This window comes from Myodes glareolus, chromosome 26, assembly GCF_982192425.1.
Source record: "Myodes glareolus chromosome 26, mMyoGla1.1, whole genome shotgun sequence".
Classification (NCBI taxonomy): Eukaryota; Metazoa; Chordata; class Mammalia; order Rodentia; family Cricetidae; genus Myodes; species Myodes glareolus.
The window spans coordinates 45,617,885-45,644,566 of record NC_142051.1 but is presented as its reverse complement, the minus strand read 5'-3'; the positions used below and the strand labels follow the sequence as shown (position 1 = coordinate 45,644,566).

At 37.9% G+C, this 26,682-nt stretch overlaps 3 protein-coding genes and 1 pseudogene across 3 annotated transcripts; 2 read left to right on the top strand and 2 right to left on the bottom strand.

Moving 5' to 3' along the window:
• Positions 1-933: 933 nt before the first annotated feature.
• On the bottom strand, positions 934-1,863 carry LOC148117798 (olfactory receptor 4X2-like). The gene has a single exon (XM_087902184.1). It carries the CDS (start codon positions 1,861-1,863, stop codon positions 934-936), a length of 930 nt encoding a protein of 309 aa, XP_087758310.1.
• Positions 1,864-11,645: 9,782 nt separating this feature from the next.
• Positions 11,646-12,169, bottom strand: LOC125400866 (small ribosomal subunit protein uS15 pseudogene; annotated as a pseudogene).
• A 2,149-nt stretch (positions 12,170-14,318) lies between these two features.
• LOC125400864 (olfactory receptor 4B1) lies at positions 14,319-15,245 on the top strand. The gene has a single exon (XM_048434993.3). The coding sequence runs from the start codon at positions 14,319-14,321 to the stop codon at positions 15,243-15,245; it is 927 nt and encodes a 308-aa protein (XP_048290950.1).
• A 7,089-nt stretch (positions 15,246-22,334) lies between these two features.
• Positions 22,335-23,252, top strand: LOC125400865 (olfactory receptor 4B13). The gene has a single exon (XM_048434994.3). The coding sequence runs from the start codon at positions 22,335-22,337 to the stop codon at positions 23,250-23,252; it is 918 nt and encodes a 305-aa protein (XP_048290951.3).
• The last annotated feature ends 3,430 nt before the right edge of the window (positions 23,253-26,682 follow it).

Genomic DNA, 26,682 nt, shown 5'->3' with positions numbered 1-26,682 from the left:
AGAGAGAGAGAGAGAGAGAGAGAGAGAAGTCCACAAGGCTTTACTCTTGCATAAAGATCTATAGGCAACTGAGAAAAGCTGTGGGTAGGAGAGGATGTTTTTCCCAGAGAAGAGCACACTAATAGGTTATCCAGTGCCAAACTATCTCCCTGAAACATACATATAAGTTATGTTATATGGATTGAGCATGTTGTATTTGACGATATATATCTATATATGTACACATACACGCATATGCAATAACAGTGAAAAAAGAGGCCATGAATTCAAAGGAATGTGAGGGAAGATATATGGGGGGTTTAGAGGGAGGAAAGGGAAGGAAAAAATGTTGTAATCACATTATAATCGCAAATAAAATATTTGTATTAATTATTTATATAATTAGAAATATATAATAAATCAGAATTTTATATCTCAGGATGGCTTAAAACTGACAATTTACCAAGGATGATCTTGAGGTCCTGATCCTTCTGTTTTCAGTCCCTAGGTGCTTGGGAAAATAGGAATGTACCACCATGCCAAGTTTATGGGTAATACTGATTAAACCCAGGGCTTCATGAATATAAGCACTGTAGCAGTTAAGCCACACCCTGTCATCCACTGTACCTAATTACAAAATCTTGATTCTGTGAGGAGCACTTTCACACAGCATGCAGCTCAATTTCACAGAGAAACAAGGGCTTCATATTCATCAATAAAGTAAGTTCACTGTTTATCTATAGGGATAAAGATTTCAAACATTCTAAAATGGCTATATGTATTATAGTATAGTCATAGCAGGATATATTTTACAGATGCTTAAAATGAAAAATTTAGGATGGACCATAAAGAGCAACTCTAAAACTATCAAGTCCTATAATTTTTTTTCTACTCATTTTGCAAATTAGGAATTCAACATTATTCCAAACTCATGGCTATACAAAGACTCAGCCTCTATTTTTTATCTACTTTCAATGTCCTGATCCATAGAATCTTCATGGCTTTCTTCACTTCTGCATTTCTTAGGGAATAGATGATAGGGTTGAGGAGGGGAGTTATCACTGTGTAGAACACAGCTACCATCTTGTCTACAGGCAAAGTGGCTGAAGGTCTCAGATAGATAAAAACGCAGGGTGCAAAGAATAAGACAACTACAGTGACATGGGACCCACAGGTGGACAGAGCTTTGCGTCTTCCCTCAGAACTCTGAGTTCTCAGATGAAACAAGATAATCACATAGGATGCTAAGAGGACCACAAAACTGATCACAGACAGTGTTCCCCCATTGGCAACAATCAGCAGGCCATTGAGGAAGGTATCTGAGCAGGCAAGTTTGAGCAGAGGAAGCACGTCACAGAAATAATGGTCAATGATATTGGGACCACAGAATGGTAAGTGGAAGATAAGAAGGATCTGGGCAAAAGAATGCACAAAGCCTCCCATCCATGCTGTTCCCACAAGGACAGCACACACCTGTCTGTTCATGATACTGGTGTAGTGCAGGGGCTTGCAGATGGCCACATAGCGGTCATAGGCCATCACTGTGAGCAGGAACATCTCAATACCACCAAAGAAGTGGATGAAGAAAAGCTGTGTCATGCAGCCCCATACAGATATGGATTTCTTCTGAGCTAGGAGATCAAAGATGAGTTTGGGCACTGTTGTAGAGGAGTAGCAGATCTCCACAAAGGAGAGGCAGCTAAGGAAGAAGTACATGGGGGATTCAAGACTTCTGCTGGCTGCAACAGTGACCACCATGAGGAGATTCCCCAGAACAATGGCTGTGTACAAGAGCAGAAATATCACAAAGCAAACTTTCTGCACCTCTTGATTGGGAGAGAGTCCCAGAAAAATGAACTCAGTTACATTGTGTATGTTAGCCATGAGGGAGCAAGTTGGGTGGTATGATCTGAAATAAAAAATTAGAAGTTAGTAATGTGGGGAAGGAAGAACATGCCATGAGGACAGAGAAATGCAAATGTGTTGTGTATGTCAGGAATCATGGGGGAAATAGCAATGTGTGATGCTATAGGAGAGAGGCCATCACTATATGAAGGACTTCTAGGGACTTTGGACTTTACCCTGAAGCCAAGGGTCATCAGCAAGAATGTCTATTATCCAATGAGTAGTAAGTCACTTTGTTTGCAGAATGTAGAGGTGTGGAAACACCAAAAAGGAAAGGCATTAAAAAGTTGTATTTCCTCACCAAGAAGAGGCCGCCTGGACACTGTTTTCATCTGTGTTGCATGTCTTTCTACTGCCTTTAAATGGCTTTTAGTATTTTTCCTCCTAAAGTCTTCCTTTGTTACTTCTTTCCTTGGTTTGCCGAACCAAGTTCTCAACCATTTAATATATTGTACAAGTGTTTTCAGAATAGATAACCCTGCTGTATCTCCCTTGATGGTCAGTATACCTCAAGGGGATCATAACTCCCCACAGACATGGCTGTGCCTGTATTTCTTCTAATTCTTGGCCTTTTTCTCTCTTTGATTACTTACTGATCTTTTCTTTTTCCTTTACTTCAATCCATTTACTTTTCTTCTCTATCCTGGCATTTTGATTTCCTCTAATTCTCTTAGTGGCAGCAATGATTCAACATCCTTGCTCAGGACCCGGCTATATAACACGTCAGAGCATCACTTAGACTGCATAGTGTCTGACTTAAAAACTATGCTTTTTCCAACTTATCTGAGACTGTGTATATTAACTCCAGCAAGACTCCAGGGTTCCTGAGGTTAGAGCTGGATGGTTCTGCCCATCTCACAAAAGCTCTCTCCTCACTGATCCAGACCTGTGAGGAAGACCTCTGTATACCAGAGGGAACTCGGGAAATACACCTTGCAATGGAGAGCAGACATAAATTCCCGGGTCATCAGGGAATTTATCTGGGAACTCTCAAGAAGTTACTTGTGGAGAAAAGAACTGGGTTTCCATTCAGTTGTTCTCAGGAAGTAATTTCTGTAACATTTACAGAGTTCTTTAAGTTTTCAGATACTCAAGATTCAAATTATAACCTGCAGATGGCACATACCTCAGAGGAAGAAACCACAAATCGTAGGTCCTGCCCAATTCTCCCATAAGCTATGTTCCAGCCCTTGATTTCTTGGGCATCTCTCAGAGGTGAGACATCTCCTCTCCCATTCATAGGTCCTTGCAGCCACTGTGCCTTCTCTCAGGGCATTCTGTAACCATAGCTCTTATCACAATGAATTTTATTGCCTACTCCAGTATAAGTTCCCAGAGAACAGAGTATGCCTGCTCTTCATCTCCAGTGCTCACTAAAGTTGGTGTCAAGAGATAACATTCAGTGAACATCGGGAGAATAAATGAATATTTGACAACTAAATTTGGTCTCCTTAGCCTGGTGTTCCACACATTGTAGGTGTTCAGTAACTTCCAAAAGAGGAAGAGCCTCCACGGTATGATATCATACCTTATTAATTCTGGAGTCTCACCCAGGGTTCAGACAGTGATTTCACAAATATCCAAGCAGACATACTCTCAGAAATGCCAGGTGTCTTATGGCACCACTCCCTTTGCTTTCAAATTTATCACAGATAAATTAAACCTATGGCACAAAACTCACAGCAGTGTTTCAGTTACTTTGTTCTTGTGAGCACAGTGATGTTTTATGTTCTATCACATAGGCACAAATAATTGTGACATCATCCCTAGCTCGTGATAATTTCCCAGTTACCTGATGGAGATTCATGGACCAGGTGTGGCCCAGTCTCCTGCCTCAGTGGAGTAACAAGATGAGGATATGTTCCCATCCAGCCTTAGCCTCGGAAATGTGGAGATCCTCAGGCTCAACTTCTTATAAATTAAAAATAAAAGCAAAACAAATATGACTCCCAGATGTTCCTCAAAGAACTAAGAACTCAGGAAGCTCAGCTTTAAGTTCACTCCAAGAAAAGCCAGGGGAGAAGTCATGATTAAGTGAGAGATTGGAAGTCCTTGGAGATCTTTATCCTCACACCTTCCTAATTAGGAAAAATGTCTTACTGGAAAGAGGACCCTAAAGTCCCTGTGGGGGGAAAAAACTTTAGAAACCAGTGAGAAATGTGAAACAATGAAACTCACCCACTGTTCAGAGATGTTTAAAGGTGGTCCAAGAATTTTGGAACCACAGAAGTGAGAACACTACTTGTGCTGAGTTGTATGTATATAGCTTTCAACTCGGGGTGATTATGCCTGTACAAGGCATTTAGTTATGCTTAGGGTTATTTTTCCTTTGACCAGTCTGGCCAGGGAGGAGAGCACCACTGATGTTAAGGACACAGGAGGTCAGAGATTCATGAAGTATCCTACAATGCATAAGATGCTCCTGTATATTATAACTAAAGGGCTCCACAGAATTGTTGTAATGCCCTACTATTTATTTAAAAAATTTCCCTGAATTGATAATCATTTAAGTTGGGTGATGAATGCATGGCATTTCATTACACAACTTTGACCTTACCTGCTTGTGTTTTAAGCTTCCTGTGATAAGATTAAAAAAAATTATCTCACTATGTAACCCTGCCAAGCCTAGAAATCTATGTAGATCAGACTGGTCTCGAACTCAGAGATCCACCTGTCTCTGTCTCCTGAGTGGCGGGATTAAGGGTGTGTGTCACCATGCTTGGTGAACACAGAAGATTTTTATGGTAGTGAAAATATGCTATTATGATGGTTACATGTTATCATACATTCATGTATGTACAAGCCTACAGTCTGTGCACCAGCTATAACAGACTAACATACATTATAGACTTTTGGGTGACAATGGTGTGTCTGGTGAGAGATTTTACTAGTGAGGGATGTGAACACACAGGTTCTGGGATAGGGAACATATAGGAAAAGGCTGTATTTTCCTAAATTCTGTGAACCTAGAACCGAGCTAATAAAATCTGTGAAAAGGTAAAAATGTCAAGTGAGAGTAAACGAAGTACTTTAAGTTTTACAAATAATTGATAAGAAGACTATGTGATATCAAGATTAAAGAAATGTTTTGAAATAATTGCTTTTGCATATGCAAACACCAAATCAAGTATTGCACTGCATATAGAGAGGAATGCAAGGAAGATTAGTGAATAATTGCATCAAAACATTCAATAGTTAAGGAAAACCTGTACATATGCGTTTCTATGGAGTTGAGTTTCTGTGAAGGTCTTTCAAACCCAATGTTTTCTATATTATAAGATTTTATTTAATAAGTCTAAGGAAGGTATAATTCTTTTAATTTTAAATTTTAAAATTTATATGTATGGTTGTTTAACTGCATGTATGTCTGTGCCCAAGGAGGCCAGAAGAGGACATCAGATACTCATAACTGGAGTTACAGTTGCTTGTGTGCTACCATGTATGTGCTAAGACTCAAACCCAGGTCCTCTGCAATAGCAGCAAGTATCTTTACCCACTGACCCATTTTCCTAGTACCAGGAAGGTGCATTTAAAACACATGTGTGCCCATGAGTGCTTATTGCAAGAAACTGTCTTTGTTAAATATTTGCAGTTAAAAAAATGGTGTTTTTCTCCAAAATTTGTAAAATATACTTGTCATGACAGGTTATTGTTGTGTCTAAACTTGTGATGAAGATTAGTCCGCCGGATATGACTTTGTTTACCCAGTTGTAGTTCAGTCATACCAGTGCTTTCTCATTTAGAATTAGAAACATAACCTTATATTAGTATGTGAAATGAATAAGTGGTTTTATCAGTTTATGCCTATATTTTAAAATGTTTCTTGAAGATTATACTTAGAATAGCCAAAATGAAACCTATTCAACACCTAGTGATAAAAGAATATTTGTATAATTATGATGAATTCATATAGGATATCCCTCACCATATAAAAAGTGAACTATTGGGCCGGAGAGATGGCTCAGTTGGTAAAGTGCTTTCCTTGAAAGCATGATAATCTGAGTTTAGATCCTTAGAATCCATAAAAATCTAGATGCATGTCTGAATCCCAGCACAGAGCTTGGAGGTAAGATGCAAGGCAGAGATGAGAGAATCCTTGGGCCTTGCTACGAGCAAGCCTAGCTGAACTGATGAGCTCTGGGTTCAGTGAGAGGCTTTGTTGAAATAAAAAGATCAAGTGGATAAGTGATTTAGAAATACCTGAATTTGATTTCAGGCTTCTCCACATGTACATATACATACATGTGCAGCCATCCTTACAGATGGATACATACACACACACTCACTACATAACTATAAATTGTACATGCAACTTCTAATTATTGTAATTCATAGCAGAATAACTAATACAGAAGAGTGCATGTTTAAGCTTCCATTTATAGGAACTCCCGATGATAGAAATTAGAACAGTGAAGTTGGGCTTCATCTTAATACTGGGAGGCAGAAGCAGATGAATCTTTAAATTCAAGACAAGCTTAGTCTACAGAGCAAATTACAGGCCAGCCAGAGTCACACAGAGAAACCATGTCTTGAAAACCAAAACCAAAAATAGAAACAGAAACAAAAACCAAACAACACAAAACAAAACTTAAAATTAGATCAGTGGGTACTGGTTGTGTTCAGAGATACTGAAGAAGTCATAAGAAGGGCCTGGAATGATACAAATATTTTCTGTCTTGTTTGAGACGTTGCTGATACAGTATATAAATCTATCAAAAGTCAGGAAACAGGGCAAATAAGACATGCTAGGGGACAGGTAAAGCCATGGGGCAAATGGTTAATGTGGGATTCCCCTCTGTATATTGTGAATATCATTGGTTAATAAAGAAACTGTCTTGAACCTGTGGTAGGGTAGAACTTAGTTAGGTGGGGAAAACTAAACTGAATGCTGGGAGAAAGAAGGGCAGAGAGAAGAGAAGCCATGAAGCCACCACTGGAGACAGACATGCTGAAATTTTTCTGGTAGGCCACGAAGTCGTGATGATGCACAGATTAATAGAGATGGGTTAAATTAAGATGTAAGAGTTAGCCAATAAGCTCTAGCTAATGGACAAGCAATGATTTAAATAATACAGTTTCTGTGTGGTTATTTTGGGGATAAGCAGCCAGAAACAAACACGTGGCTTCCTTACAAGACATGGCAATACATAGATTAACAGAAATGGGTTAAGTTGTAGGAGCTAGTTAGTAATAAGCCTGAGCTATTGGCTAAGCATTTATAATTTATATTAAGTGTCCATGTATATTATTTGGGAACTGGGGGGGCAGGAAAAAATGTTTGCCTACATTCAGCCTTTGGGGCTAGCTTGTGGCAGGAATTTGGAAGAGTTTGGAGATGTAAGCAAAAGAAGTCATAGGATGTTGTAACCAAATCTTTAGTGATTCCAGTGGGATTGCAGAAGACCAGAATGGCAATAAAAATGCCTAAAGGCTGCACTCATGAGGTTTTAATGAGAACTAGTATTCTACTGGGAATTGGAGTAGAAACCATTTGTCTTACATTTTGGTGGTGAATTTGTGAACAAGAAATCTGTGCCATGAATTCGGTGCAGGGTAAAGTTTAAAGGTGATGACTTCCCTGATCTGGAAGAGGAACTGTTAAAGCAGTCCAGCACATAGCCTAGCACAATTATTATTGCAAATTGCTTTTAGAAGATTCATGTGAGAATTGGAAAGAAGAGTTGAAAAGATGCAGTTTGGTCAGAAAAGTTGTGACTAAGAAAGTCATGGTTTAAAAAAATTAACACCATGAAAAGGAAGTGAAATACTGAAAAAAAAACAGGAAAACCACACTGAAGGTCTCTCAGGAATTACCCAGACTCTACTGATCACTAACTGAAGTATATAAAACTGTGAACTTATTGGAAGCCACTGGTGCGCCTGTGGTACTCCACTCACCTTGGGTCTCCAAAGAACTGTTTTCACAGGTTTAGTTGCCTTTTCCAACTTCGTTCCTTTAGTTGGAAACTTTTGCACCTGTGGTCTGTTGTGTAGCTATTTCCTCCATGTCAAACCATTCCCTCCTGCAAGAATCAGGGAGACTTATCACTCTCAGGGCAGGGGAGAGGGGGCAGCCTCCAGCAGCACAGGGCTTAAAAGGAATCCACAATGTCGGTGTGTACTAAGACTTTTATATCTGAGGGAATTAGGAAAAAGGACATTCGTACTTTTTCTTGATTATTTCCTTTTTTCATTTTCTATTCTTCTACTGTATACTTCTTTTACAGCTTATATACTCCAACAAAATCTTTCAGGCAATATAAAAATTGCAGCGTAGTTGCATTCTATTTTTCAAGTGAGTGATTATAATGAGTACAGCTAAAAACATGTTTTTCATCTCTCTTACATGAGTAAAAGCAAAGTCACCCCAACAACCCACACACATTTATATCTAAGTAACTTGTTACAGATGAACAAAACATGAGCAAGCAGAGAGCATTTTTATCAGCCAACTCTTTTATTGGAAGACTGAATATTATGGTTACAAAGAAAGACTCAGTCATTTTATTATTTATCTTGAAGGGTAATCTGAAAAGAAATATAAAAGAATCACAAACCTAAACTTTTATACATAAAAACAATTAGCTGTACTTTAAATCTTTAGGGTACATATCCATTTATCAATAGTTTCTTATATCAGGATATTGAGGGGAGAAATGGATACAAGGAATTAGTCATCACCTTTAATAATCAACCAACCCTAGCAAGGAAAGTGTGTCAGCTAGCAATTGTTGTGCACAGTTCCTGGGGACCCCAAAAGACCACCAAGGAGATCAACTCACCAAAATGCAAAAGCAAGGTTTATTATTGTAATTGCAGGTGGGCCTGGATCTTGTCAGTACAGCAGTGGGAGGAGGTACCCCATCCTTTTATTTAAAGGCAAAAACCAGGAAAGTGACATTAGCAGGGTTTGGGGTGATTGGTTCAATCCTTATTAGGCCATGCCCAGTGACTTATCACAAATTTTTGTTTTCGAACCTCACCCTCACCTGTTGATTGTCAAGTTTTCTTATTGGCTGGCCTTCAGGTGGGGACATTCTACAGTTATCTGTGCTTTCCAGGTGGCTACTGTTACTCTTGCCCCTAGACATTTTTGAGGACTGGAATGTTTTATGGAAAACAGCTTACACAAGACACAAGATGGAGGTGGAGGACAAAATGGAGGAACCTTGGTTCCTCAGTAATAATTGGGCTGCTTTGTATTTTTTACCCTAACCCAATGAATCTATAACTCAGTTATGTGCCTAGTGAACTTTAGATTGCTTTTCTAGTTTTTTTTTTCGTCTTAAAGCAATTATCGAAGCATCTGATCTAAGTTGAAGTTATTTTTAAAGCTTTGTTTCAGCTAATGCTGCATACATACCTGTGACTGTGTCTTTCAGCATTAAAATTAAAGGAATTTGAGTCTGCCTGGCTGCAGGAACTCAAATTATTTTTTGTAATCATTAACTTGAACTGTAATCTAATGCAGCTCCTTAGGTAAACTCATAGGCCCTAGCTGTTTAACATTTCCTTGTATTTATTTTTAGACATCAGAACTCTGTAAAAAACCGTCATTATTATTATTATCAGCTAGGCATAGTACAGCTTAGGGAGGAATCATCTTCCTAACAATCTACAAGTAAGATACCCAGTAAATTGATAAACTATGAGATAAACATGTGACATTACAGGTAGTGATGATCTCCCCACACCCATTCATACCATGCTAGATACCAGAGAAAGATAGCAGCAGAAAACATGTAAAGGCACATCAGAAGCAAAAGACATTCTGCGGTCTGTGGTCTTGGGGCCCTGTGTGTCTGAGATTGACATCAGAGAATTTCCTCTTGGTGAACTGACACCTTGAACTTCAATTGTCACCTGCTGTTTCACTGACAGGGCCACTGGCAGAGGTTGGTAAGATTTAGAAAGCACAGAGAAGTTATATCAATCAAGGGGCCCCTCTTTAAGCATATATAAGCCAAACACAATATCAGGGAAGACAGATTCTCTTTGTGGGACTGCCTGCAATCTGGGCAGGCAAGCAGGGATGCAGCTTTTGTGAGTTGTCAGTCATGCGGATATGAACTTTTCAGTGATGCAACTAACTGAGAATCACCCATGTTCTTGAAATTATTCTCAAGCAACTCATTGATCTGCCAAGTTAGACTTGGATGGATTCATTTCTATGCTCTACTGTTGATTCTCTAGTTGTATTGAATAGAAGTTTGTCCATGTGTTCACAGAAAGAGTTATGCAGACAGTCCAAAGAAGCCCTATACTGCCTGAGCTGTAAACAGGCTTAGAAATTTTCTACAAGATACTGGATTTTCAGGAATGCAGAATGGAAGAGTTATAAGTCTCCACTGACATTCTAAAGATAGGCCTGGGGAGTTAGGCAATATATGAATCTGTGCAGATGCAGCCCAAGCTGCAGTGGAGACTCTAGCATATTAGAGGTGACAAGGAGAGCCACAGGCAATGAGTGGAGGCAGCCTAAGCAAAAGGCCATGCGGACTGCGAATGCCAAGACCATAGATGTGATGCTATCCATGCCCTTTGGAGCCTAGACAATAATACTACATGTATACGATGCCAGACATAGTGACAAGAATTAATGTTTGACCTTTTAGGTTTTGGGTCATGCTTTGGTTCAATCCTTGTTTGCTATCTTCTTGTTCCTTTATTTTCTTTGTGTCATTGCATACTGGGAATGTGCAACTTTTTTTTTTAATCTTTACGATCTCATAGCTAAGAGTTTGAGTTTTACTTTTCTCTTTTGAGATCGGGTTTCTCTGTAGCTTTGGAACCTGTCCTGGAACAAGCTCTTGTAGACCAGGCTGGCCTTGAACTCACAGAGATCCACCTGCCTCTGCCTCCTGAGTGCTGGGGTTAAAGATATGTACCACCACCTGGCAAGTTTTACTTTTCTTCACAGGACTTGTGGCAGTTTGAAACAAAGTGACTCCCAGAGGGAGGGGTTCTATTAGGATGTGTGGCTTTGTTGAAGTAGTTGTGGCCTTGTTGGAGGAAATGTGTCACTGTGGGGGGCAGGCTTTGAGGTCTCTTTTTTTCAAACTTCCCTCAGTGTGACCTGGAGACTATTTCCTGTTGCCTGCAAGATATAGAATTCTCAGCTATCTCTCCAGCACATCTGCTTGCACACTACCATATCCCCTCATAATGATAGTGGACTGAAAGGCTGAACTGTAAGCAAGTGTCCTAATTAAATGTTTTCCTTCCTAAGAGTTGCTGGGGTCATGATGTCTCTTCACAGCAATAGATACCATAACTAAAATAGGACTACTTACTTTCTGGGTTTCACGTGAACTTTTTGTTAATTATTTTACTCTGTTGTTTTTGTGTTTTAGAAGGATTATGGAACTTTTTCTTTTCTTACTAAGCACAAGGTATACTTAGTTTAGGTAAAAATACTAACACGACATAGAGCAAACTCATAAAGACAGTGTTCGTGTTATTTTATCACCTGACCTTATGACTGCTATATTGGGGGGAAAATCTTAGATATGTTATAGCTTCAGGCTTATTACACACTGTTTTATATATAACAGTACATATTATATATATATATATTATATACATATATATATATGAACACAATAATAAAGGACAGAAGAGCATGACAAAGATACATTTTATGGTTCTTGTAAATCCTTGACTTACATGTTATAAAAGTCATTACTTGTATTTGCTTTTATTGCTCTTTTTTGATCACCCTCCCCCCTATAACCTTCATTTTATTTTATTTTATTTTTTTATTCAAAGTGATTTTATTGCTCGTGTACACAAGGGAATTTATGCCACTAAAGCAGAGGCTGTGGATGACTCATATTTCCAGCTGGGTGGGAGGACCCGCTTGGTTTTATAGTAACGAGCCAGCTCTCTATCAGAATCAGGCGGAATTTAGCATCCTTATCCTTTCTGTTCCTCTCAAGATGCTTTCGGACAGCGACTGCCTTTTTAATCAAATGGTAGAGATCCTCAGGGAGATCAGGGGCAAGACCTTTGGATTTAAGGATTCTCAAGATTTTATTACCAGTTACAAAACGGACCTGGGCCACACCGTGAGAGTCCCTCAGGATCACACCTATTTGGGAGGGAGGGAGGCCTTTCTTGGCCAGTTTGTAAATCTGTTCCTTCACATCGTCAGACATCAGCTTCAGCCACGTGGGGACGCTACGGCGGTAGGGCAGCACCGACTGGGACAGGCCCTTCCCGGGAGCGTGCATGCGACCCATGATGGCGGAGGTCTGGCAGCAAAGAGAGAACGAGGGAGGAAACTCCGCAGAGAAATAGAGAAATTTTAAATCTCACATGTCCAGAGAGTTTAATTTTGTGCCTCTTAAGCCCAGTCCTTAAATTAGTTCTTGGTGCTTTGTAGTACTCAGCAGTATTTGTTGAGTAAGTGAATCAATTAGTGAAAGGGTTATTGGTACTTTCTCCAGAGGAAGTTGTCCCCATCTTTCATGATCATGACCACTATCATCATCGAGGGAGCAATGAGGTTTATGGCAACTGAGGTGATCTTTTTGAAGTGATTTTTTAAAATATAAACATGGCACATAAATATGAGAATTAGAAGACTCAGTGGAGTCCATCTAGCCTAACTGTTAATTTATATAGTAGTAGAAATGGAAAAATGAGAAGTGGGAGGTGAAAATGGGATGGTTATAAGCAAATAGTTAATTTACTTCTACACACGTGTTAGTGATCAGGTCCTGGCTTCCAGTCCTGTCTCTCCTATCTACTATCTCACAAATTTATTTTCAGTAGACAAATCTGAGGAAAATGTGTCCAACATGCCTGATTTTCATCTTTTGTCTTTGCCTTCCTAATTGTAAAGAGAAAGAGCTTCATGTAAAAGTCACTGAAGTCCTTGAGATTAATTTTAAATCTTTTCTTTTTGTTCCAGTTTAGTCACAAAGTTTCCCTCTGGAGAAAAGAAATTCCATGGGGAACATTTGTTTCATGATTATAGCCTGTGAGCTAGTTTATTATAAAGAATTCAAGGACCTCGGTCTGCAGTCACACCTTTGGATAAAGAATGAGTGGGTAGATTTTCTTCTCAAAAGAAAAAAAAATACGATTTCTCTCTTTGCTGCTTCTTATGCCTGCAATTAATATTTACATTCAAATGTTCAACTTCATGTAGCTTTCTGAGTTTCCTCTTTATTTTGTGATTAGTTTTAGATAAGAGTTACGTTGCTTTCTAATAGGTACTAAGACTAGTGATGATTTTTTTTTTCTTGGAGAGAAAGTGAATCCCTTGAATTGCAATGACAACAACCACCCAGTAAAGTCAGAAATTTCAATGATATTGAAGTTACTGTTCTTGATTTAGTGCATGGAAAAATCATTTGAAGGTGGTTTTTGGAAGCCAGTTCTCCTCTCTCAGCCTTTGTCATTTCATCTATAAGCAGAAAATTTAGGAGATATCCCTTTAAATCAACTTCACATTATTCTAACATAGTTAAGCTGAGGATGACTGGTACTTGGTTCACTGGGTGTTCAATGAGGAATCTGTTGGGTGGTGATATTTAAGGGACCTTGTTTGCTCAAGGACCAGGACTCATAAACTATTTCTTGTTCCTTCCCAGCCGAATTTTCCCAAAACCAAACTTCTACTTGACTCATGTTGTATTTAAGCAGGGACACACTCCCTATTGGGTTGGAGACAATTTGAGTTTACTTAAAATCTGTGATCTTACTCCTTGTTGAAGATAAAGAACACAGCAGCCCTTCTGATCTACGGCAAGGTAAAGTGACTAGAAATAAGATACAGAGTTTCTTAGCCATTGTGTGTTGGACAACCTCATTTTCCTCTTAGACCTACAAAGGCTCACTTTTACAGAGTGGCTGCACCAGATGAATTTAGGGGTGGCAGACCTAATTAAGTTAGTAATTTTATCCAATGAAAAATATAGCATAAAATTAATTATTTTAAAAGTTCTTTTAGGTTTTTGGATTCTGTGAGTTACTGTTTTAGAATCACCAAGTAGAATCATCCCATAACTAAATGGGAATTTGATTTCTTCACAGGTAAGAGGAGCTTACTGCTCTGAAGGTTAGACCACTAAATAGGCTCCTAACTCTAATGACTCTCCAAATACCAACTGCACTGTAAATGACAAGGATCCCAGAGTGAAAGCTGATAGAATGGTTCTGAGCCCTAGAATTCTCTACTTCTTCTGCTAGTATGGTCAAAGAAGTTTTTCTGAATATTATTTTTTTAGTTACAAAGTAAACAAATTAAAATAATATAAAATGTTATACTTTGAATATACACATAGCTAGTATTTATTGACTAAATAAAAGATATGCATATTGTAAATAGTTTTATATTATCTATCATACTATACATGTCATGAATTTGTATTAAATTGTTTTTTTCAACAGAATTTTATGACATCCAGCACATCTGAACTGAAGCCATGGCTAAGACAAATAACGTGACTGAACTGATCATCACTGGCCTTTTCCAGGATCCAGAGGTGCAGAAGGTGTGCTTTGTGCTGTTCCTTCCCGTGTATCTGGCCACAGTGCTGGGCAATGGCCTCATTGTTGTGACAGTCAACATCAGTAAGAGTCTGCGTTCCCCCATGTACATCTTCCTCAGCTCCTTGTCCCTGGTGGAGATCTGTTACTCCTCTACTGTTGTTCCTAAGTTCATCACTGACTTACTTGTAAAGATTAAAACCATCTCTCTGAAGGGCTGCCTGGCTCAGATATTCTTCTTCCATCTTTTGGGGGTTGCTGAGATTCTTCTGCTTGTGGTGATGGCCTATGATCGCTATGTGGCCATCTGCAAACCTCTTCATTACATGAACATCATGAGTCATCAAGTGTGTCACATGCTGGTAGCTGGCTCCTGGCTGGGGGGTCTCATTCACTCCACAATCCAGATCCTCATCACCATTCCATTGCCCTTTTGTGGTCCCAATGTGATTGACCACTACTTCTGTGACCTCCAGCCATTATTTAAACTTGCCTGCACTGACACCTTTATGGAGGGGGTTATTGTGATGGCCAATAGTGGTTTAATCTCTATTATCTCTCTCCTTATCTTGGTGTCCTCCTATATCACCATCCTTGTCAACTTGCGGAACCATTCTGCTGAGGGGAGGCACAAGGCCCTCTCCACCTGTGCCTCCCACATTACAGTGGTCATCTTGTTCTTTGGGCCTGCTATCTTTCTTTATCTGAGACCTTCCTCTACATTTACTGAAGACAAGCTTGTGGCTGTGTTCTACACAGTAATCACCCCCATGCTGAACCCCATCATCTACACCCTTAGAAATGCAGAGGTGAAAAATGCCATAAAGAAGTTGTGGGACAAAAAGAACTCAGAGGCAGAGTGAATGGATTTTAAAACTTAGTCTGTTGTTGATGTAGATTTTGCTGTTTGGTGCATAGTAAAAATAAAAGAGTAATAAGAAGAGCATATTTCTTTTACTTCTGTACTCCTCTTAACAAACAAATACTCCAAGGACGGAGGTCTGGTTGTCTCACTGAACATGCTGAATTTGTTTGGCTGCATATTTCCTGGGTAATGCATAGTTACTCATGGATTTGAGAAATTTGAAGGCTCAAAGCAAGTACAAATTCAAAGAATATTTAGAAACATGCTTGTATTTTCTTTTGAGACATGGTAATATTTTGTAATATTGGGTAAAGTTTATTTTAGTACTTGCATGCGTTGTATACAAATCATATTATGGCTATTATTATTTCAAAATTAGCATTTTTTGTTGAGAAATGATTACTGTTTTAACCTGAAGAATTAAGGACAGGATCATACTTTCTTAAATTCACATCTCTTTCCCATTATTGTGAGTGACCATGCCACAGCTATTTCTTCTAATGGCCACTGATTTTTTTTCAGTGAGGTGGGATTAAAAGAGTCTATAATAATCTACACAATTATATCTCTCATAATCTCTTCAATGCCCCAATATCTCTCCCCATTGTAAAAAGTTCTGAGTATATCTACAATTGGTCCCTTTTGGCTTATGAGTTGTAATGGATTGCACTGATTTGCATTCATTCATCCAGCTTTTCTCAAGTGTGTGGCATACCAGAGTAGGCTGTGTTTTCACCAAGTATCTTTTGGGCTCTGAGATCATATACAAGAGGAATTTGTGGCTTCAGGGCAAGGCATGGACAAATTCATATGTGAATGAAAGCATTGTGTGTCTGTGATAATACATGATCATGATAGTCAAAGACACATGGGTACTGGGCATTTAAATTATGTATAATGTCACTAAAACCTAGAATTTTTAAAATTTAATTTTAACTTAAACCTACATAGGTACACACCATATGACTATGAAAGTTGGTAACATATGTGTGTTTTCTTCAAACTTGTAGATTCCTCAGTGTTAGAGGCAAGACTTCTATTCCAGTACCATGATGGTTGTGGGTCTAACTGCCTCTAACCTCAGGTTTCATTAACCAGCTCTTTATCTCATCCTCACATATCCTTTCTAATCACTCCCAAATTCCCACACAAAATGTCGGGGTGGCTGGAGAGAAGGAGCATTTGCAGCAGCCACAGGCCATGCCTAGTCAGCTTGTCTTGCTCTCTCACTGTCCAACTAAGAAGTTATTTATAGCCTGTGCGATTTCCGATCTCATGATCACCTGCTAAGCAGAAGGACTACATATAGCTAGAGATTTTGCTGGATTATTTATTGAATGGACGAGTTGATGAATGTTTTCGTTCAGAGTCCAATTCTTGACATATTCAGTGGTTATTGATGACTATCATTCACAGATAGAGAGGCAGAAGTATAGGGGGGCCAAGTAGTTTTATAAATGTATATTATACGCAAATATGCAAATGCGAGAATGAGAACATGAAAAGATAATAATGTCAATCAACACTATAGTTTTATATAAAAGTTGTAACAGGATAACCTGTCCTCAGTTGGATACTTATTCAGTAGCTGATCAAAACCTAGTGCCCAAGGACTTTCTCTTCTTTTTTAAAAATTCTGATATATCAATCAGAAACTTTAGGCAAGAAACTATATCAACTTTACTTTTTTATGTACCTTCTTTTGTTGGGTGTAAATCAATATTGATGTGACATTAAAATGTTTGCAAAATATTTAGAAACTTTCCCTAAGTCATTGTTTATTTTGCTAAGTTTTCCTACAGGTAAAAGAAATTCCACAGGGAAGTTGGTCTCTTGATTATGTATGTGGCTTCATTTATCATAAATAGTCCAAGTATCTGACCATTTAATCACAACCTTTGGACATTGTGTGGACAGACAAGATTGAAGCATCAAAGCAGGATTTTATTACCCATGAATTTCCTATTCTCGTGAATTTTTATTTTTATTCTAAAGTTGTAAGTCTATATATTTCCTTTCCTTTGTAAGCTGTCTTAGTCATCACCTTATTTTCTAAATACTCCATAGGGGACAAATCCAACCCTTGAACTGCAGAAACATTTCCACCTCATATCCCCAAAGCCAAATGATTTGGAGAGAGCATTGTTTTCTGTGATATACCAAATAAAGAACAGAGTGTGGTTTTAGGTAATCAATTCATCTTTCTCAAACTTTTCCTTTTTTATATACATTCAGAAGTTAAAATAAGATTATTATAAATTATTCTCTAAATTGTTTAGGGAAACGCTCCTAGTGTAGTTTTGCTGAGTGTGACTTGGTTTGGGTTTTCAGTGGGAAATCTGCTCAGTGATGATATTAGTCAAGGGACTTCACTTATAAAAGAAAACAGAATCTGTAAGGAGGAATCTGATATTCTTTCCCTATCTAGTTTTTTTCCCCAGAACACAGCCTTTCCTTGAGACATAGCATATTCCATGGGAGAGGAGAATTTTTGTGATGAATTAGAGACAATTTATTTGAAGTCCGTGCGGTCTAAATCCTGCTCTACCTGGGAGCAAGGAGCACACCAGCTCTTCTGAGTCGAAGGTAGGTAAAGTGACTTGAAGTAAGAAGCAGAGTCTATAGACTGCAATAGGTATCAGGTAACTCATATTTTTCTATACCCTGTCTGTATAAACTACATGTCCATCTGCTGGTGTGTGACTTTATAGACTTGTCCTCCTGGTTTCCATGCTCCTTGGTGAGTCGTTCATTGTGGGGAAAGAGGAGGAATTTCTCAATTGCTAATGGATGGGGGTTGAAGACAGAGATTGAGAGGGAAGAAGGAAGAGAGACAGAAAGAGAGAGAGAGAGAGAGAGAGAGAGAGAGAGGACTAAACATAGAAAAGACAGAGCTGAATGGGAGCAGGTTGTGTTTAAAGAGGTTATCAGATGTCAGATGTCTTCCTGTTGGGGGAATTGAGCCTGGGAACACAGGACGATATACAATTTTCTTCCTGCCTCTGAGTGATGCCTCAAATTGTGTATTAAATTAAAATCATATGTATAGATATTTGTATTTCTTTGGTGGATCAGAAATGATGTTTGCACCTTAAAGAAGAGGCATTGCTTTTATAGGTAAATAAATATTCTTGTGACACTTGTGACTTCTTACAGACTTCTCACGGAACTGAACTCATCTGTTTGTATTATGTTTGTCCTCTGTAGCTATTAACGATGTATAATTTTGGGAAAATGCACAGGTGCTGTGGTTAACTGGCTTTTTAAAATTCCTGACTCTGGTGCTGTGTAATTATTCAGAAGTGATAAATACAAATTAATTCACTTTTATGTGTTCATATTTCTTCATATGCAAAAGATGATAACAATCAGAGGCAGCTCACAAGTTTCTTATCACAAATGGGATGAATCAACACATATACTTTTAAAGTATGTGATATTAAGAGCTACAAGATGGCACAGTGGATAAAGATACTTGTTTTCAAGTATCATGACCTTAGTTCTATTTTCCCCACATAGATCCTGGAGGGTGGTGAAAGGAGAGAACTGACTTCTGTAAGTTGTCATCTGAGCACCACAGCCACACTTCTGTAAGTTGTCCTCTGATTACAACATATGTCAATAAATCAAGAAATGTAATTTAAAATATTAAAAAAAATCCTGAAGCTGTGGTTAGATACTAAAAGTGTGGCATATAATAAGTGCTTTTGAAATGCTGACTGTTGGGGCTGGAAAGATGACTCAGCAGTTAAGAGCACTTACTACTCTTGCAGAGGACCTAGGTTCACTTCTTAGCACCCACATAGGGGCTTACAACTACTTGTAACTCCAGTTGCAGGGGATCTGATGCTCTGTTCTGACCTTTGCAGGGCCCTTGAATGCTTTCAGTGTGCATACATACTTTCAGAAACACACGCACACACACACACACACACACAATTGAAAAGGAGATACTAGCTGGTCATATTCACTATGATACGAATAAATAAAGATTTAATAAAAAGAGTAAAAATAATTTTGATTAATATAATATATACATTTTATTGGAAGCTGTAACATGGACACTGCAATGACAAAATAGCATGCTAGTTGTTATGAATGTTAATATGTCATAAGGACAGGGAGGCATGAGAAAGTGGTGAAAACTCATTGAAATGTAGAGGGAAAGATTACAGAGCAGAGAAGGAAGGGAGAATGCCTTGTGTTAGCAACTGCTATGTTATGTCTATTTGGGAACTGATGATAAGGGAACAAATTCAGTAAAAGCAATCCTGGAATAACCTTGAACTCTGGAAAGCATGAGCATTTGTTTTGTGGGAACAGAGAAATCTTTGTGTATTTTAGTATGTATTCAGTGTTCAGAGAAGTGAAGACGCATTTGTAGTGGTGTCATTTTCAGAAAAATCTCATTAAATAAACTGTATTTGAATGGGCTTACAAGATGGCTAGGGATGGAGGGGACAAGTGAGGGCATTCTGGCTAAGTGAGGTTCCTTGTTGGGAATGAGCAGTGTGAGTGTGTGTGCTAAGGAGAGGACTCTGACTTGAGCAAGGCTAAGAAGAAGCTCAGGGGGATAAGGTTGTAAATTGTTGAGGGACCTTAGATTATGAGAATAATTAATATTAAGTTAGAAGAATTTATAATTTTCCTGGTAGCTCTCTTTATGAATGTTGAAGTAACAAGAACTAAAACTTTGAGACAGCAGAAAGCATCTTTATTGCTGACAAAGATGATAAGAGAGATGGAAGTTTATATATATTACAAATAACCTTGGCAAGGTTAATTCCTGAATTAAGAAAAGACACACACCCATTTACTAGCCATTTTCATTCTGTTTAAACCTGATTTAAGAATATTTTTTTCTTGCACATAATTTTAGAATAAGTGTTTCAAACTTGAGACATTAGTCAGGGACAGGAGGAGAACTGTGTAGGGTCCACTGTTTCTAGGCTTCATCCCAACTGGAAGAAATAGATAATCTTTTCAAAGCAGCATTTTTGGTCCTATAATCTGTTCTTATTGCTTTTGAATATTTATTTATTTATTTATTTATTTATTTATTTATTTATTTAATACATTTCATACAGTGCTCATCAACCTCTCTGAAGCAATTGGAGCTGCCAGAAGCAGACATGTCTTACTGTCATAAATCGTCCTAAGTTCTTAAAACATTTTAAATGCAATATTCCTAGATCTTTGAAAGATTTAAAGAATACCTATTCATCTGAAATATATCTCTATAAATCCAGAAAACCTAACTAACATGACTAAAAGTTTTATTATTATAAATGACTATCTATTAATTCATAATTTTTAATTATGCATTGCATTTTTAAATGAGCTTCACAAACACATCATACCTTAAACAAGAGAAGGAATATACATATAACAAAATTGACCTTAAATTTGTATCAATAAACTAAGATCCATACTCATGTAAAGTATTCATCTCTATAGCATACTTTAAACATATTCTTTTCCAGTCCCTTACTACTACTCCCAGATTCTGACTCTCCATACCCATCCAACTTTAAGTTCTTTTTCTTCCAAAATAAATCAGCTAAACAAAACAAAAATCAACTGAACAACCAAATAACAACAGTAACAAACCCACCTAACCCAAAACTACCATGGATTCCACAAAATCCCACACACACACACACAATATAGAGTCTGTTTTGTGTTGCCTAATTAATTCTGGGCATCAGGCCAACTTTGAAGTGTGCTTGATATACACAGTGTCACTCTATGGGAGAAAACTGAGTTTTCTCTCTCCCAGTGGGTATCAGTTGCAAATAGCTCTTTGGTTTGTGATGGGATATTTTTCATCCACTACTCCTTCTCCATGCTGGGATTTTCTCTGTCTTGAATTTGTGCAGGTTTCTGTGAGTTTCTGTGAGGTCATATGTACATTGTCACTGTTGTGTCTGGAAACATGATCTTTCCTATTTTCAACATCTCTCTTCTGTATGGAATCCACTCTCTATCGTTCCCACTCTCCTAATTCCACTTAGCTATTTTGAAATTTCTCTGTTTCTTTGGAATGAACGTCTCTCAGTAGATTTGGTGGTAGTTGGTTGGAAATGGTTGTAGAACAGTGTGGAAGATATAGTTAGTTCCACACTCTCAAAGATGTGAACATTTGTTGTAGAAACATATTTCTTGAGGCAAGAAGATGTAGATGATTCTGCTTTGAGTACAGTGAGGACTGAGACAATTAAGGAGAGAAAACATCATGGAAGATATTGGGAAAGGGCAGAAAGAACAGGAAAAATATTTCTTGCAAAAGTGTAGCTTTGTTTCCTGGTGAGTTCATGGTTTTGGAAGTTGGATCTCTGGTTGGTAATTGAATCACCGCAGCTTATTCTGCGCATTCATCACTCTGCAGGCTTGAAGACTGCATGCCAAAGGGAGCTTTTCTTGTCATGTTTGCTCCGTCTCATCATATAATGTCTGCCATGTCAAAACACATTGAGTCTGAGTTTGCTTTGTACTTCCCAACTTGTAGAATCATGAGCTAACAAATGTGTACTCTTTATTAATTACCAAGTCTATACTTCAGATGTCATACTTCTCTGAAAACAGAAGGATATAAAGAATTCAAACCAGCACAGTATCAAAGAGATGACTCAAAAGAAAGTCTGCTTAAATGCAATGAAGACAATACAGACACATGATCTATGTTTCTGTATATGCATCTATCATCTATCTACTTATAATATATCTTGAAATCTTAAATTCAAAATTCCTTGTGATAAATTAAAAAGATCCCTGGGCTGAAAGTTAGAAGGACTTATTTTGAGTTATATTTTCTATGTGATTATGAGTATATCAACATTTTTCTGGATTTCTACTCTCTGTTAATAATTAAATGAAACTAAAATAAAAGAAATAAAACAATTACGTTACTAATATTTAAACTTGAATGAGAATATACTGACTAAATAAAAGATTGAGTAGTAAGTAAGTGTATAGTAAAACAGTCTGTCCTTTCTAGAATGCTTTTAGTAAAATTAATCAGTGCTAAAATTTTGGCTTTTTTCTAGCCTTCATTCTATCTGATGTCCAACACACTTGAGCTAACTCCATGGCCAATGAAAATAATGTCACTGAGTTAATTTTCACTGGCCTTTTTCAAGATCCAGAAGTGCAGAAGGCATGCTTTGTCCTGTTCCTTCCCATGTATCTGGCCACAGTACTGGGCAATGGCCTCATTGTTGTGACAGTCAACATCAGTAAGAGTCTGCGTTCCCCCATGTACATCTTCCTCAGCTCCTTGTCCCTGGTGGAGATCTGTTACTCCTCTACCATTGTCCCTAAGTTCATCACTGACTTACTTGTAAAGATTAAAACCATCTCTCTGAAGGGCTGTCTGGCTCAGATATTTTTCTCCCATTTCCTTGGAGTTGTTGAAGTCATTCTGCTTGTGGTGATGGCCTATGATCGCTATGTGGCCATCTGCAAACCTCTTCATTACATGAGCATCATGAGTCATCAAGTGTGTCACATGCTGGTAGCTGGCTCCTGGCTAGGGGGCCTCATTCACTCCACAATCCAGATCCTCATCACCATTCCATTGCCCTTCTGTGGTCCCAATGTAATTGACCACTACTTCTGTGACCTCCAGCCATTATTTAAACTTGCATGCACTGACACCTTTATGGAGGGGGTTATTGTGATGGCCAACAGTGGTTTAATCTCTATTATCTCTCTCCTTATCTTGGTGTCCTCCTATATCACCATCCTTGTCAACTTGCGGAACCATTCTGCTGAGGGGAGGCGCAAGGCCCTCTCCACCTGTGCCTCCCACATTACAGTGGTCATCTTGTTCTTTGGGCCTGGTTCTTTTATTTACATGAGACCTTCCTCTACCTACACTGTGGACAAACTTGTGTCTGTGTTCTACACAGTAATCACCCCCATGCTGAACCCCATTGTCTACACATTAAGGAATGCAGAGATGAAAAATGCCATAAGAAAGTTTTGGAGCCAACCAGAGAACTGAGAGACCACAAAGAAATTACAAATATGTCTTGTTTTTGGTGCTTATTGAAATGGGTTTTGTTTTTAGTAAGATTTTCTTTTCCTTTTCTTACTTTTTAAGAAAAAATTTATTAAGAGTTGCAGTAAAAATTTATTTACAGCACTTTACTAGGTAACTTGCCTGTTCTTTAGTTTTCCTTAAATTCTTAGTTCTATAACTAATCTACTAACATGAAGACAGGTCACTGAATTTCAGATATGTGTTTTTATTATTTCAAACTAATTTTCCTTTCTTGAAATTACATACTATGTTTACATTTACTTAAACTAGCTCATGTTTCCACAGTGTTTAATATATTCCAGTGAGTAGAAGGTAGATAAAACAGCCGATTGTGAGGTATGTGATTGATCTGATATTCTTTGTTTGCCCCATGGATCTGTCGCACAGCACAGAGTTGCTCTACTCTATAGGTTCTTCTCCCTGGCAATACCTTTACTGCATGACTACTCGTCTTTAGGACCACTGTGGAGTAAATAAGAGTTACTACAAAGGAAGAGCTGGGTGCCAGGCTGGCAAAATGGGCATTCACGTCCTTAGGAGGATGCAGCGAAACAACTTGAAGACTATCACCTACAATTCTTATTTCTGAAATTTCCCATTTATTGTTTGGAGGTTGAGGTTAACCACAGATAACTGGGACTGTGAAACCGGAAAGTGTAGACAAGTAGAGTCTACAGAATGTAGTTTTACATTCGTACTATAATATACTTCTACATGTTAATGGAAATGAGTATCTTGCCTTTAAGTACATCACTCCTTTTAAAAGTTAGAACACAATTTGAAGACTCATGAGTCACACTTTGTAAGTGAACGTAACAAATTCTGGAAGCATTGAGTAAGTGGTTTTATGTTGTGCTCTGTGGACATTTGTTAGAGTTTGCAGATACTTGATTCTCAGAGGCAGGTGTTGTTGAAGTACAGAGAAGCTTCAAAAGCCCCAAGTGCCAGAGTAAGCAGCCCCTCACAGCTCCAGGGACATCCTCTTGCCTTGGTCATGCTCTTATATGAACTGAGAAGATAGGAGGTCTGAAATAGAAGGAGAAGGAGGAAGAAGAGACAAAAATACCAAAATAATACTTTTAAAATTGTGAATTTTTACAAAGATGTCCTATGCCACCACCAAAGATTCTTCTGAATTTTTATTTAACTGTGCTAACCACTAATTGCACCATCTATTTTCTCTTCTTCTGAGACTTTTAAGTCTTTGGCAAAAACAAACAAACAAATAATCATTAAAACAGTAAAACTTAAGCAACAATGAAACCTGGTCTCAAAAAAACAAAATAAATAAACAAACAAAAGCAGCAAATCTTAAGACAATGAAGAATTATGCAAGGCATTATAGTGCAGAGTAAAAAAAGCCTGCTTTGTTTTGAACTTTTCAGCAGCACAGTTGTTATTTTGATGTTATTCATCCCTCTGTCCTCCTCCTTCTGTATCAGCTCTCCCACTTCTTCAGTCTGAGCCCACTCTCTGTTCTACCCATTTTCTCTTCATATCACTTGTATCCTGTTAGTTCTCTTCCAAGCCCTCATTCTCTTATTTTAATAAATGGGATCTGCAATCACGAGAATTTGGCATGCCTGTACCTGTGATTCCCCTCTGCTGCTAGCATTCTTGGTTTTTTGGGTATAATGTTCTAAGGCAGAGCTCTTGTATTCTTGGTTAATTTTGAAGAACATCATTGGACCCATGACATTCAGTAATAAAATTGGTTTGAAACAAAGTGCAAATTCAAAGTACATTTTCTAGGACAAAATCTACTCCGCTGATTAATTCCTTGGTGTAGAAAGTTCTGTTGTTTATTTGTTGCTTTCGTTGGTTGAATAAATAAACTGCTTTGGGCCTGGTAATAGCACAGAACTTAAGTAGGCATGGAGAAGACAGAACTGAATGCTTGGAAGAAGGGCAGACTGAGAGACGCCATGGAGCTGCCAGGTCAGACATGCTGAATCATTCCCGGTAAGCCACAACCACATGGTGATATACAGATTAAAAGAAATGGGTTAAATTAAGATGTAAGAATTAGCCAATAAGAAACTAGAGCTAATGGGTAAGGCAGTGTTTTAATTAATACAGTTTCTGTGTGATCACTTGGGGTGTAAGCTAGCCGGGCAGCTGGAATGACAAGCAGCCTGCTCCTCCTATTACAATTTTTACTTCCTTTCCTACTCCATAATATCTTTATATATTTATAGATGTAGTATGTCATTTCAATGCATCTTTCCAATATGTGATTATTATCATAGCAACCACACACACACACACACACACACACACACACACACACATATATATATATATATATATATATATATATATATATATATATATATATATATCCAAGCAATGGAGTTATCATTGGAAATTTGGCATGAGGATATTTATCTGCTTTTCTCTTCTGATGTGACAAGTATATTGTTACATTTTTCTCTTCTTCTGATTGGCATATTATAACTTAGACCATCTGATCCTGATCATCAGGAAAAGTCTGAATCAGTTTTACATCTTGCAAAATAATGGTGCAAAAGACAGACTTTGAGCCCTATCATAATGTCTAATATTCATAACAGGAAATAACATTAAAATGGCATATATTCTACCTATCAACAATAATGATGTAGTAAAATAATTTTTATGAAAATTAAAAATTTTGTTCATACAGATGTAAAAATACAGAATACAAAAAATTGTATATTTTCTTAACTCAGAAGAATCAGAGAGGAATGAGCTACCAAATGTTGATCATGCATGTTGACTATGTTGACTTCATGCATGTTTAACTCTAGACCTGTATACCTCGTTTTAAGTGGATATACCATATTGATTACTTTTAAAGTTTGTTACTATTTCTTAGCGAAAATACAAGAGAAGTGTGGTTTGGGAAGTTCTTTTTATATATATTGCTTTTATTGGTTAATGAATAAAGAAGCTGCTTTGGTCTGTGATAGGACAGAATAGAGATAGGCAGGAAAACTAAACTGAATGCTGGGAGAAAGAAAGTGGAGTCAGAGACACCATGGAGTCACCAAAGGAGAAAGACACAAGCTCCCAGCTATAACATTGCTGGTAGGCCATGAGCCTTGTGGTAAAATATAAAGTAATAGAAATGTCTTAATCAAAAATATAAGAGCTAGATAGCAATATGCTTAAGTAATTGACCAAGCAGCAATTCAAATAATATAGTTTCTGTGTGATTATTTCATGGTCTGGGCAACCAGGAATGAACAAGTTGCTTTCTACAACAGATTAGTGTGCCACCATGGTCAACTGTATCCATGTAAAACCTGAGAAAGCTTAATAAGGAATTCTAGACACATACAAAAATAAAACCCAGAGTTTAACAGTTTCTTGCTCTGTTTGATGGCAGCATGGCACAGCTCTTTTGGGA